The following is a 13,329-nucleotide window of genomic DNA, read 5'->3' on the forward strand; positions in this document are numbered from 1 at the left end:
CGTTAACTCCTCCTCACAAACATCATCACTAACACCTTCGTATGTTACTAAAGGAAATCTCTTCCATGATAAAAAAGGGAGCAATAGAGCGAGTCCCATCAGCTCAAAAGGGAAAGGGATTTTATTCCCGCTTCTTTTTAATCCAACAGAAAAAGAAGAAATGGAGGCCCATTCTAGATCTCAGGGCGCTCAATGCCTTCCTGAAAAGCCAATCGTTTCGAATGGTGACTATCCAGGAAATCTTAGGCTCCCTGGAGGAAGGAGACTTTATGACATCTTTGGACCTGCAAGATGCATATTACAATGTCCCAATACACAGACGACACAAAAAATTCCTACGATTCGAAGTAGCAGGTCTCCACTACCAATTTTGTGTCCTCCCATTTGGCCTCAAATCAGCGCCTCGCATTTTTACAAAGTGCCTGGCTCCTGTGGCAGCTTACCTGAGACAACAGAATCACCAAGTCTTCCCCTACCTGGACGGCTGGCTGGTGAAAGCACTGTCTCTCACAGACGCGCAGCTGTCTTCCAACGCCTGTCTCGATATTTTCCGGAACCTAGGTTTGACTCTCAACTTCGAAAAATCTACTTTATAACCCACCAGGATAATAACATTCCTGGGGGCCACTATCAACACCATTTCCTCCAAAGCTTTCCCGTCTCAGGAAAGAAAAAGCAAACTGATGACTCTAGCTACCGCAATATCTTCAAAACAAACCATCAAAGTAAGGATTTTCAAATCTCTTCTAGGGATGATGTCTTCCTGCATTCTACTCATCCCTCACTGTCGGCTCAGAATGCGCCCCCTTCAGGAGGCCCTGACCAAACAGTGGACCCAATGTACAGATTCCTTCGAAGATCACATAGTCATCACTCGACAAATATCCGAGACACTGGGTTGGTGGATGAAGCACAAGAACCTATCCAAAGGTCTCACGTTCTTGTTACCAGAAACTCCACACGTCATAACGACGGACGCATCTCTCGAAGGATGGGGTGCAGTCCTTCAAGACTTACAAATCAGCGGCAAATGGTCGGAGCAAGAGAAGGCTCTGCATATCAACCTCCTAGAACTACGTGCAGTCCTTCACTCCCTACAGGCATTCCTCCCTCGCATCAAAAATTCAGCAGTGCTAGTGAGGACGGACAACACGACCACAATGCACTACTTAAACAAGCAGGGAGGGACACGCTCGCTGACGCTGTCTCGCGAATCACAAAACATTTGGAACTGGCTACTACTCAACAACATCACATTAACATCAGAGTATGTCCCAGGAAAAGACAACGTCATAGCAGACGCTCTCAGCAGACAGAGGTCAATGTCCCACGAATGGGAACTGAACCAACAAGTTCTAGACAACATCTTCTCGGCATGGGGAAAACCACAAATAGACCTCTTCGCCACCAAGGAGAGCAAAAAATGCCACGGCTTCGCAAGTTGGCATCCCCAACAGAGGTCATTAGGAAATGCATTTTCCATCGCATGGCGCAACGTGTTTGCGTACGCATTTCCGCCATTTCCCCTGATAAGCAGAGTCATCCGGAAAATGAAAATGGAGCATTGCACATTGATTCTCATTGCCCCATACTGGCCGAGACAACATTGGTTCGCGGACCTCCGTCGCCTCTCAGTCCGACCATCAATCCAACTGCCTCAACATCCCTCTCTACTCTCGATGTCCAAAGGCCAGATACTCCACCCGAATCTGAAATCTCTCAGATTATCGGCTTGGCTCCTGAGTACCGAGAATTCTGTCACCTAAGCATCCCGCAGGAGTGCAAGGAAGTCCTAGCTAAAGCAAGAGCAGTTAGCACGAACAAAACGTATTCCTTGAAATGGAAACGATTTTGTATTTGGTGTAAAGACAACAACATACACCCTTTCAGGATCACTCCAGAGCAGATACTGCCTTATCTCCTGCATCTGGCCCAAACAGGTCTTGCGCATGCTTCCATCAGGGTACACCTGGCAGCAATCTCACGCTTCACGAGGTCTTCAAAAGGCCCTTCACTATGGTCCAACAGACTGATAAAACAGTTTCTTAAAGGGCTTTACAGATCTTTCCCTAGACCAAGGCGAATACCACCAACGTGGCATCTGAATATTGTACTCAATCAATTAATGAAACATCCATTTGAACCTATCCATAGGGCTGATATCAAATACATTTCCTGGAAAACTGCACTTCTTTTAGCTTTAACATCAGCCAGAAGGGTCAGTGAGTTACAAGCTCTTTCGATACAGGATCCTTTCTTGCAATTTAGAGAGGACAGAGTCATATTAAGAACCAACCCCCGTTTCATTCCTAAAGTCCCCTCGGACTTCCATCTCAATGAACCGCTTGTGCTTCGCTCATTCTTCCCGAACCCAGGCACAGTGGCTGAAAGATCTCTTCACTCTTTGGACATTAAGAGATGTCTAAAATTTTACCTGGACAAAACGAAAGCTTTCAGAAAGACAAAACAACTTTTCGTTGCCTTCAGCAGGCCGAGAAAAGGCATGCCACTCTCCAAACAATCCATTTCCAGATGGATATCGGCAGTAATTGCATTTTGTCATGACAAAGCCGGACGTCCATTACATTCCACAGTCCGAGCACATTCCACGAGAGCTGTGTCCACATCGGCAGCACTATTCGCTGGTGTACCGATTCTGGACATCTGCAGAGCGGCCACCTGGAAATCGCCGCACACCTTTACCAGACACTACTGCCTGGACACGGAACTGATGCAGGATGCAGCTGTGGGCCAAGCTGTACTTCGCCATCTCTTCCAGTAAGATGAGCCTTCCTACTTCCCACCGTCCTGCAATGGTATGCACATTTATTTACTTTACTCTTTATATTACTGATGGTATCTAGTCACATGATATGTATTATCTCAGACTGTTATATTCCATCGCATATGTGCATAATGTATTGCTTGCTATTCTGATTCAGGCATGTGAATCTATGAAAGACACCCATAATACTGGATAAGAAATGCGTTACTTACCTGTAACAGCAGTTATCCAGTATTGGTGTCTTTCATAGATTCACATGCAACCCTCCCACCTCCCCAGGAAGGGCTCATCTCTCACTACAGAGCATATGTTACGTCTACCTAGCTTGGTGCGTACGAAAATCTGAGAGACTGAGGCTCCTGGCAGGAAGGTTCTAGAGGGAGGTGGTAGCTGATTGGCTAACTTTGGAAATTTGGTCCTTTTTTACAAAAGGACATAGATAGGCTACTAAGGCAAGGCCCTTAGGCCTATTTTTCTCTATGTATGTCTATAGGACATTACTTTTCTATTACCGGGGCTCCCATCTCGACGACGGGGAATGATTCAGGCATGTGAATCTATGAAAGACACCAATACTGGATAACTGCTGTTACAGGTAAGTAACGCATTTCATACAAAAGAGGGAAGTAAGGAGTAGAAGATGGAAAAACAGTGACAACAAGAGAGAATAGGGATGAAAAAGAATGTGCAAGAGTGGGATAAAGGGGCTGGGAGTGTCTGGTGGTGCATTGAAGAGCCATGCGGTGGAATCAAGACTACGCAGCCTTAGTATTCCGCGCCCTCTTCGAATGCGCTGGCTCTGGGCTTCGGATAAATCTTTGGGCACTGGTACTACATGTTTTAGAAACTAAATCACCGTCTAATGAGGTGAGATGGAGGTGTGAGTTGTAGCAATCAGATTCCTTATCCTGCTCCACTGTCTTTTAGTTTAGCACAGATATAGATTCCTTTGCTTGGTCAATGTATGAACAGAGGACAATGAGGTTGCCAGATTTATATCTGCAATTGTAACATTACAAATCAAAGTAAAGGATATGTTGTTTTTATTTCGAGCAGAGGAATGTTTGTTCCACTGTGATTGACGCAGCTTAATGCGCTGTGCAAATCCAGTGCACAATGCTCGATTTACTAAAACAGACTAATTCTGATCTGTGGTGAAAAATAGCACAAAAATATGCTGTGTCTTTCAGAGTCCTTCAGTTTGCCCAGCTTAATACTGGAGATTCTGGACTGTGGGTAGTGGGCAGAGACTGAGTAATTGGAGAATTATTTTGAACTTTGAAAAATTGAAAATAGAAATGGAAGGTCTAGATATGGCACAGGATTTGTGGAATTACTTCAAAATCAGATAGAGAGAAGTGAGGCCATAGAAAGGAATTAGTAAATACGTTGTCTCAGCAGACTGCTTTGCTGTGGGTGCTCGGCCTTAATGGGTTCAGCCAGTGAAAAGTGAAAGGCTTCTCCTTTAACCTCTTGCATGCTCATGACAAGGTGAGCTCGTCATGAGGCACACTGGAGCTGTGCTCATGACAAGGGGAACTCGTCATGTATAATGGGATTCAATAAATATCAGCACAGGACGGGAAAAGCCTTAGCAGCCAAGTGGTTAACTCAGTATCACATCATAAACTATCAGCAACTGTATGGGTTTCAGAGCGTCTATTTGTTTGATGACGTCTGGTACGGTTGTAAACCTATTGTGACACCATTCACTCAATAGTCCTTTTAAGGCCTTCCACTTAACCTGTTTCTACTGTTATGAAGTTGTCTGCACTCTTCATGGATCACAAAAGAAGGCCTTTAACCCCCGAGCCGTTTTGCTGCATGGACAAGACACGAGTGGAAAGGGAGACTTACTTTAATCACAAGGGGCTCCGGCTGGCTCTTCAACTCCTGGTCCTTGACGACGGTTACAGGCCCCCCTTTCACAATGCTACCCCCCAGAAACACCTGCGGGAAAGTAGAAACAGCCCCATGGTCAGATAACATGCAAAACAACAACAATACATTATTCTAAATATAGAATTGTGGAGGACATGTGGCAAAAAGATAAAAACAAGACCCCTTTTACCCAACCAACAATCACGTTTCCAGACAAATGTCCATTTGTTGCCTGGTGGGGTGTTGATGCATATTGTGACGTCATGTATTCGTTCCAGTCCCTTTTAGTACATACATACAGTTACAGATAAGTGTACTGTTATATGCTGCCACAGTAATGCCGGTTGTGCATTAAAGGCTTGTCTTAAGGTTCTATTTGTGTGAGTGCAAAATATGGCTCAACGTTTGTTCTTCAACTTTGACAGAATTACTTTTTCTAAAGAGGTTAGACCCCTGTACTCACTGGGCTAAATCCCCATCTCTGTTCTACAGCCCAGTTGCATTGTTTAGGTATAATCTCTTTGGTTTAGTTTGCCATTTGATCCCATCTGTCCCTCAATTTCTTTTTTTGTTAAGTTCTCATATGCAACAAAGGAAAAGGCTAGAGTCATATCCAAGGGATGGTTGAGAGAAGACCGTTTGACACCACCACCTGGCTTTAGACTCTTTTGGCCAACCTTTTCCTTTTTCAAACCAGTATTTAGAGAGTGACTTGTGGTAGCCACCACTATCCTCAGTAACCGGTTGAAAAGTGGTCCTAATCCTCGGGCTTTCTCCTATATCCTTCCCTAAATTACCTTCTCCCCCCATATTATACATTATTTCAGTCCAACATTTAGAGTAAAGATTTTAAACTTTGCCAGAATTTATTTTTCTAAAGAGGTTCGGCCCCTGTACTCGCCTGGCTGAATCCCCACCCCAAATCCCCAATTGCATTGTTTAGAAATAATCTCTTTGGTTTAGTTTGCCTCTCTTGTGGTGTTAGTATCTCTGTAGGAGCCAACCTGGACTAGATTTAAGGCTGACCTGGAGGGCAGGCCGCCAATCAGGTGGTAGGCAAGTCAATTCGGAACAGCCGCGCGCTGCCATGGACAGTATTAACTGCTAACCATCACACTCTTCCAAGTGCGACATTCCAGACTATCCCAGGCCCCCAAAGCTATAATAATGGCTTGGACGGCAGGAATAGTTATTAGGTCTCGCACCTGTGATGCATCGCGAAGCGATGTCGCAGTGAGACCTATAGTCGTCAGCTCAGCTTAACGAGGCAAAAAGGAGACAAGAGATGGGCACGCGCACCATTCTTGTATCGGATTTGGTCGCGCGTGTGAGGTTCGACGGTGGACAGCATGGCAGAATCAGATCAGGGCGCGCGCTTCCCTTCTGAACAGTTCACGTTAGTTTGTATCAGTCTTTATGTTTCAGTTTCGTTCTTGCTCATGTGTGTCCACCCGGCTTTTGCAAGATTTACGGGTTTACGGCGTGTAGCTACAATGAAGTGGCACCTCGCTGGCGCCAGCAACTGCCTTTCAGTTATACCGACAAAATGTTTTAAGTCCACATACAGCTTCCCCCGAGGACTTTTGTCACCGGTCGACTCCATAAAGTTAGCATGTACGTCAATTTGGAGAAACAAAACTGTTTCAAAGGCAACGTTAGACTTTGTCTTTTTTATTGGCATTTACAATTTACAGAGAAAACATAAACGGGGTTTGGAGGGTCTATGGGAAGTTTAAAGACTTAACCAGGTTATTATCCCAAAATACAATTTACAGACATACCTCCCCCTGCTTTCGCACACGCACACACACACACACACACACAGAGACACACACACACGCACGCATGCATACACACGAGCGCACACATACAGAGACACCCCCCCCGCGCCACCGGACACACACACGTGCGCACACACAGGAGCGTACAAAGACACCCACCCGTCCCCAGTACAACTAAGCCCCACTCACTGCATCGGCGCCACTCGGGACTTCTGCAGCCACCGCGGGGCTCTCCCTCGGACATGGGAGCCCCGCGTCACCACTGCTCCTCAGGGCGCGGGCTTCAGAAGACGGAAGTCCCGCCCCACAACAGGTTTCGTTTTTGGCAGTACACGCGCACGTCTTGTTGTGAAGAGTTAACAAGCAGGTAATCAATGGTTAATGCATTGTGATGTGCCTCTGTGTTCAATCCAAGCTCCCACACTTGTTTTTTTTGGGGTGTGGGGCTGCATCGTTTTACTCATTGACGGAGTACAGGGAGCGTGCGCTGGCACTCGTGTGAGCCGCTCCATTGGAGTCTTTAATAAAAAAAAATAATGTTCTATTAATATGAGGTGTCGCCACGCTGCTGTAGCACACTGCCGGTTACAAATGCGGCTAATTGGCTTAGAATAGTCGGCCGTAGTCCAGTAATGTGTACATGAGTGTGCCCTAAAGCCTATATATCCTCTTTTATCAGTCGGACTAGAGCAAGCTGCTTGGCCACTGCTCTGGCGCCTCCCTCTATGCATACCCAAAGCGCCTCTTCACAGCTCCGGAATCCCGGGGAAGTCTAAACTTATGCAGGCATTTCCAGCTCTGCGGTAGTAAATTCCCAGACTCCGCAGCCCACCTTGAGTGGGGGAGGGGGCTTGGCGACCCTGCCAGTGGAATGCTCCTGTCTAGTGGAAAGGGAACCAGAGACCCCCGCGCTAGGGTTGAGCACCGAGCAGCTGTGTGAGGAATGTCCTTTCACAATTAGGATAACTGCTGTTCTTCTGCTTGTGTGTAATTGGACTGTTCTTAGCCAATAGGAGCGGCTGGGTGGGAACCCGATCCTGGTACAGGGTCTCTAAAGATCAGAGGGTAAGTGTTCTTACTCAAAGTCTTGTCCTCACTAGCTCATGAAGAGGTCAGAGGTCGGGCATTGTCCTGGCACCTGACATCAGTCAGCGTGGAGTGGTGTGGCTCACTGGTTAGAGTTGTAGAACTGTACTGTTAATGGGCAACTTAGGATGGTTCCTCTTGTTGTACTCACCATTACAAAATGGCCGCTGTATTTGTCCTGAATGTGCTTTTTACTCTTCACTGCTAAACACGTTTGTTTACACACTTCACCTGCATGACATGTGGCGTGGGGTTACTGCCGGTAGTTCTATACAGAAGTAGTTGTCAGCCTCTATGTGGTTCTATATTTCGGCATAGAATAGTATGTTCTGTATAAATTATGATTTTCGGTTTCTTGACAAGTATTATATCGTAAAATATATTCTGATGGAACGAATTATAATTCTTCGTACTACAATGCCCGATTTGGCTTTTACGCGATGCCATTGCCCATTGCATTTATGCCAGTTACTATCCCTTTCAAGATGGCACCGAATTAGGTTACAGAATCCTCTCACTTTTGCGCATCACCTGACATTCACCATGTGACATTGATCCACTGTCCACGGCGTTTCTTAAGAAAACATTCTTTCGCCTTGAACAGATCGAGTATTATCTCGATTTCATAGCTTATTTTGGTATTGGATGCGCCAGACCCCCTTTTACGGGAGCTTCACTTTATTTTATGGTAAGACATCTTCTCTGACCTTACCTCAGCCAACACAATATTTAGCATGTTATTGATTAATTTGACGTTACTTCGCAGAAATTTAGCATCTTTTCGGTCTGCTTTGTAGGAATTGACCGGAAATTAATTGAGCATTTACTCGGGCGGTTGCCTTATTCGTCCCTCCGACGCACACGACTCCCCAATCTGGAGTCCTTACGTTAATCCATCGGTAGGACGGCTTTTTTTATGTAAGTTGCTATAGCCGCTTTACCTGTTACGATGTATAATCTGAGCACGTCCTTGATTTATTATTCTGCAGGAGTGCATCACGGCAGTAGATGTAACCCTAATTGATGATATTGCCTTGCCATCCTTTTATCAGTTTGTGGAACCTACAATTGGTAAGAAATTTCTGCCCGTTTTCATTTTCAGCTAGGTATTGGCTCTAAATCATATCCTCATGGCCTTACAGCTCTGACGTCATGTCTTTTAGATTGAAACTGGCAATTTTCGCCTAAAAATACCAATAGAAGAGCCTAATACAGCTGGAGGTACGTCACGCCCAATTTTTTAACGTTCTAAGGCGTGGGTCTAAACAACTTTGTGCTCCATCATAGCAGTAAATCTCTAAATCTCCAACTCCGATACAGCGTTGTAGTGCCTTTCCTCACTTCTATTAGCTTACCTGTTAGATCACCTTAATACGCTGCACAAGTCCTCACCGCATAGTTTGTGTATATGGGTTCCTGCATAGTCGCTAATTCTGAGATGTATAGACTTCAGTTCACAGTGATTGTTTTCTTCTTAGAATTGTGTTTAAAAGTAATTGTTTGGCAACTTTTTTATATATAGTAAAGGCATGTATTGATATGTCCTGATGATGATCCCGCATTAAAAAGGGATCGAAACGTCGTCGACAGCTTGCACTTGATGATTTGAACACCTTTTTATTGTGAAATCACAGAAAGTGTATTTAATTAATAATTGTCTGTTTTAATTTTGATCAATTTACAGACTTTCTCTTGCCTTGTAATGGTTTGTTTTTCTATGTTTGTATGTATGTGGTAGTTGGACACAGGCTTGTGTCCCACTTGGAAATTGTTTGATACCTTGCCACATTTGATTGTATTGATTATTAAAATTTGTCTGGCTGGACATTGAATATAGATTCCAATTTTGGTCTATATGTATCTTTGCTTTCAAATTGAAATTGATGTTTGGGACCACTGTCTCGTAAAATCACTGGTTAGAGGCGGCAGACCCGGAAGCAGGAGTCGGCCCGGGACCAGGGTTCAATTCCCGACGCGGCAGGGTCGTGGACCAGGGTCAGCGGACTCGATAATTCTCGCCTCGGTGCCTACTCTAACCAGGGGTCCCACTCGGCAACTCTGGGCATTAGCTTGCCTAATCTCCACAACGGCCCCATCAACGCCGGGGATGCCTGGCTTCACCTTGGGGACTCCCAGTAGGGACCATCCCACAGGGAAAGCCAGGACGGGTTCCCCAGCGGTATACCGCGCCAGGATACTCCGGCAGTAATTGAGCGTGTTACAAAACAGCTTATAACATAACATCAGGCCAGTTACAATGGGCCGTTTATGGGGATCATTCATGACGTGTAAAGAGCGTTACACCAAGTGTTCCAGTGCAGTGTTCATTCACCATAATATGCTCAGACTGAGTTTAGTGATAAGATGCAGTGGCCCGGGAAGTATAAAAGCCTCATACTGTGACTATGCAATGTAAGATGCATTAACCACATGTACTGTGTATGTCTTATACAGTGAGCATGCAGTGCTCTATGTTTTTTTGAATATACGATATGCATGTCTCATGATGTGAGCAAGCTGAGCTCGTATAACTCTCTAACGGAGTGCAGAATTGCAGTCTATATGTATTGTGATGTAAGCATGCAGTGTAGGTTGGTGTGTCCCAGTGCAGCTGACATGTATATGATGTCCTCGGTGCCCCTGCTTTCACTACCGTGGTGTGCCCTCCCCGCCCCCCACCAGCTGTTTTAAAAAAACTCTTGAGATTTTATTTTTCAGAATGTTTAGTTTTTTGGCATGTGTTTTTTTTTTCCGTCTGGCCTGTGTCACTTACACCCTTTTAAATAACAAACACGTCCTGCTTTCTTCTTTTCTAAGCACACAGCAGGCTCATCTTGTTTTGTCTGTCTGTTTGTGGGCTTGTTTTATGGTCTAGTGGGACAGGTTTCACTGTTGATTCTCCGAATCTTGCAACAAACATTGCCTGCACGATGCCGTCTCCCATGCCTTATGAAGTACAAAGCACGTATTTTTTTTTAACATTTCTTCTGCCAACCCTTATACAACGTGTGTTCACAAGTTCAAAACTGCCCTATTTTCAGATTTTCACGTGGGGCGCTTTTATTTTGCTATTAGATTAGGTATTGGGAGCAATTTAATTTTTATACCCTGGCCTGTTTTTTCCTGCTCCCATCAGTCCCTAGTGAAAGATGTGGCGTCATGTCCAGAGCTACTAAGCAATTGAATGTTGAAGAACCACCATGTCACGTCAAAGGCTCTCCGAAACTACACTTGTGAAAAAATATGGGTTAAGTGATTAGCTTTGTGGATGTTTTGTGAACAATGCTGTCACGCTTTCACCAGGCACACACACCACCAGCCTTCAGTGCACGCTTCCAGGCACACATCCCACCAGCCGTCAGTGCACGCTTCCAGGCACACATACCACCAGCCGTCAGTGCACGCTTCCAGACACACATCAGCAGCAGTCAGTGCATGCTTTGCCACCAGGTACACACACCACCAGCCATCAGCGCACGCTTCCACCAGGCATACACATCATTGGCCGTCAGTGCACACTTTCAGCAGGCACAGACACCATCAGTCGTCAGTGCATGCTTTCACCGGGCACAAACACCACCAGCCGTCAGTGCACGCTTTCACCAGGCACACACACACACCACCAGCCGTCAGAGCACGCTTTCACCAGGCACACACACCACCAGCCGTCAGTGCACGCTTTCAACAGGCACACACACACCACCAGCTGTCAGTGCACGCTTTCAACAGGCACACACCACCAGCCATCAGTGCACGCTTTCACCAGGCACATACAACACCAGCCATCAGTGCACGCTTCCACCAGGCACACACACACCACCAGCCATCAGTGCACGCTTCCACCAGGAACACACACCACCTGCCGTCGGTGCAGGTATCAGAGCATTTTAAATCAGCATGCTTATAACAAGCAAGACTAGCACTCTATATTACTGCCAACTTTGCTTAGCATAAGCAACAGCTAACCATTCACAAACAATGTTTATATACGAATTGCAAATTAAAATAAAAAATAAAAAAAAGAATGCAAAGCATTGTCATTTACAATGCCAGTAACTCAAACTTTAATGCTGCGAGGCCTATAGACCTATTGCATTGTAAATGCTTGTTTTTTAAAGTGTACTGAATTAATAAACTATTGATGTGCTCATCTCTAAATTAGACAAAACAGTGCCATCGTGTGGCAGACTGTCAGAAGTGGTGGAGTTGACAATTAAGTTCAGGTAACCATCGGCTCAAATCGTGCGCTGGATACCATATTTTAACTTTATCATGGGGAAGCAGCGTCTCAGGTCACATTGATGAGAGCGATGATTGTGTCTAAAGCAAAAATATTAGGCGACTAGGAATGTTTTCAGTTTCTTTGCAAAGGAGAATTGTGGTGGGAGGGACATACTGTGGATAGAAAGTCGATTCCACGTCTTCAGTACCCGTGTAAGAATGCAAGCCACAAGAACAAGGTGAACTGGATTTGGTGGTAAAAAGCTCAGTGACTGATTTAAACAAGCATTGGCAAAGCCAATAGGTGTCACCTTTGGGACCGCATAAGTGTTTAGCCGCGTGGAGCCGGCTATGACCGATAATAGATTGGGGCAGGTGGGGTTTGTGCGTCTGTAATGTATTCTGTGCAGGACAGCTTTGATGTGGGTGGGCACGAACTGACAGTCCATGCCGGAAAAGATGGGGGTGGGGTCTCTGTCCTATGTGCTTATGAAGTGTACATGAGAGCCCAGGTGTGGACGTATTGTGTGCACGACGCACTAGCGGCATGGGCTCAATTATAACAGATTGTGTGCACGAACAAAGTTTGCTGCTGATGCACAGGAGTATTCTTATGTCCTGCTCAGTAACACAAATTTCTTTCATGTGTGTATGTAAAGCGCTCTGATGCCCACGGGTCAAGCTAGCGCTTTATAAAACTTATAGAATGAATAAAAATAAAAGTAGAGCTGTATGCAGGTGGAGCTGATCACTGATAATGTCCAAGACTGCAGGATTTAGAGAGGCTAAATATTTGGGACTGCAGTAATAGACAACGTTCTTCTAATTTGCTGAAGAACAGGTGCGAGTGGGGGTGCCTACAGAACTCCCGTAAGATATCCATATATTATTGGGGAAGACGAAGTTTGCCAGAACCCTTTATTGAGCTGCTTGGGATCTAAGTGTCTGATTTGGCTAAGGCTCCTTGTGAGAAGTTCCAGCCTGTTGGGGAGCTTTTCATGGGGGCTGAATAATTTCTGGAGTAGAACCGAGTACTAGAGCTATCTGGCCAGGTGGTGGCTAATAAAATGAGAATCTGAGAGGTTTGCATCATTTTCTGAACCAGAAATGCAAGGAGTGGTAGAGACGGAAAAGCGTAGGCAAATTCCCTGATCAGTTCACCCATAGTGCATTGTCCATAGACTGTGGGTGTGAGGACCTAGATGCGAAGTTGGATATTATCAATTTTCGGGTTAGGCGAATGGGTCTTTGAGGAAATACATCACAAAATTGGAAATTCTGCAACAGGACTTGTTGGTGGAATTTTCACTTGTAGACTGGTTGATGCGTCTTCCTGAGCAGTTCAGCCAGATTTTTGTCCATCCCCAGCAGGTACTCCGCCGTGAGGTGACTGCGTTGTTAGAGTTTCCACTGCCATATATTTTGTCCTAGCAAAGAGAGGAAGCGAGGGTGTGCCCCCGGTTTCTGCAGGTAGTGCATGGCTTTCATTTTTTTCTTGTTCTGATTAGAACCATCTTAATCTGAATGAAGGGAAGAAAGTCTTTGAGGGCAAGGTGTATGAAAAGGACTCAAGGT

General features: G+C 45.4%; 1 protein-coding gene across 1 annotated transcript in view; it reads right to left on the reverse strand.

The window, feature by feature from the left end:
• LOC144799395 (methanethiol oxidase-like) overlaps positions 1–13,329 on the reverse strand; it is a 141,053-nt gene that overhangs the window by 17,312 nt on the left and 110,412 nt on the right. The window contains exon 10 of the mRNA XM_078670685.1: positions 4,643–4,735. Coding sequence (XP_078526811.1) covers positions 4,643–4,735 — 93 coding nt within the window. The remainder of the gene's footprint in view (positions 1–4,642; positions 4,736–13,329) is intronic.

The sequence above is a fragment of the Lissotriton helveticus genome, chromosome 12 (genome assembly GCF_964261635.1).
Source record: "Lissotriton helveticus chromosome 12, aLisHel1.1, whole genome shotgun sequence".
In the NCBI taxonomy this organism is placed as follows: Eukaryota; Metazoa; Chordata; class Amphibia; order Caudata; family Salamandridae; genus Lissotriton; species Lissotriton helveticus.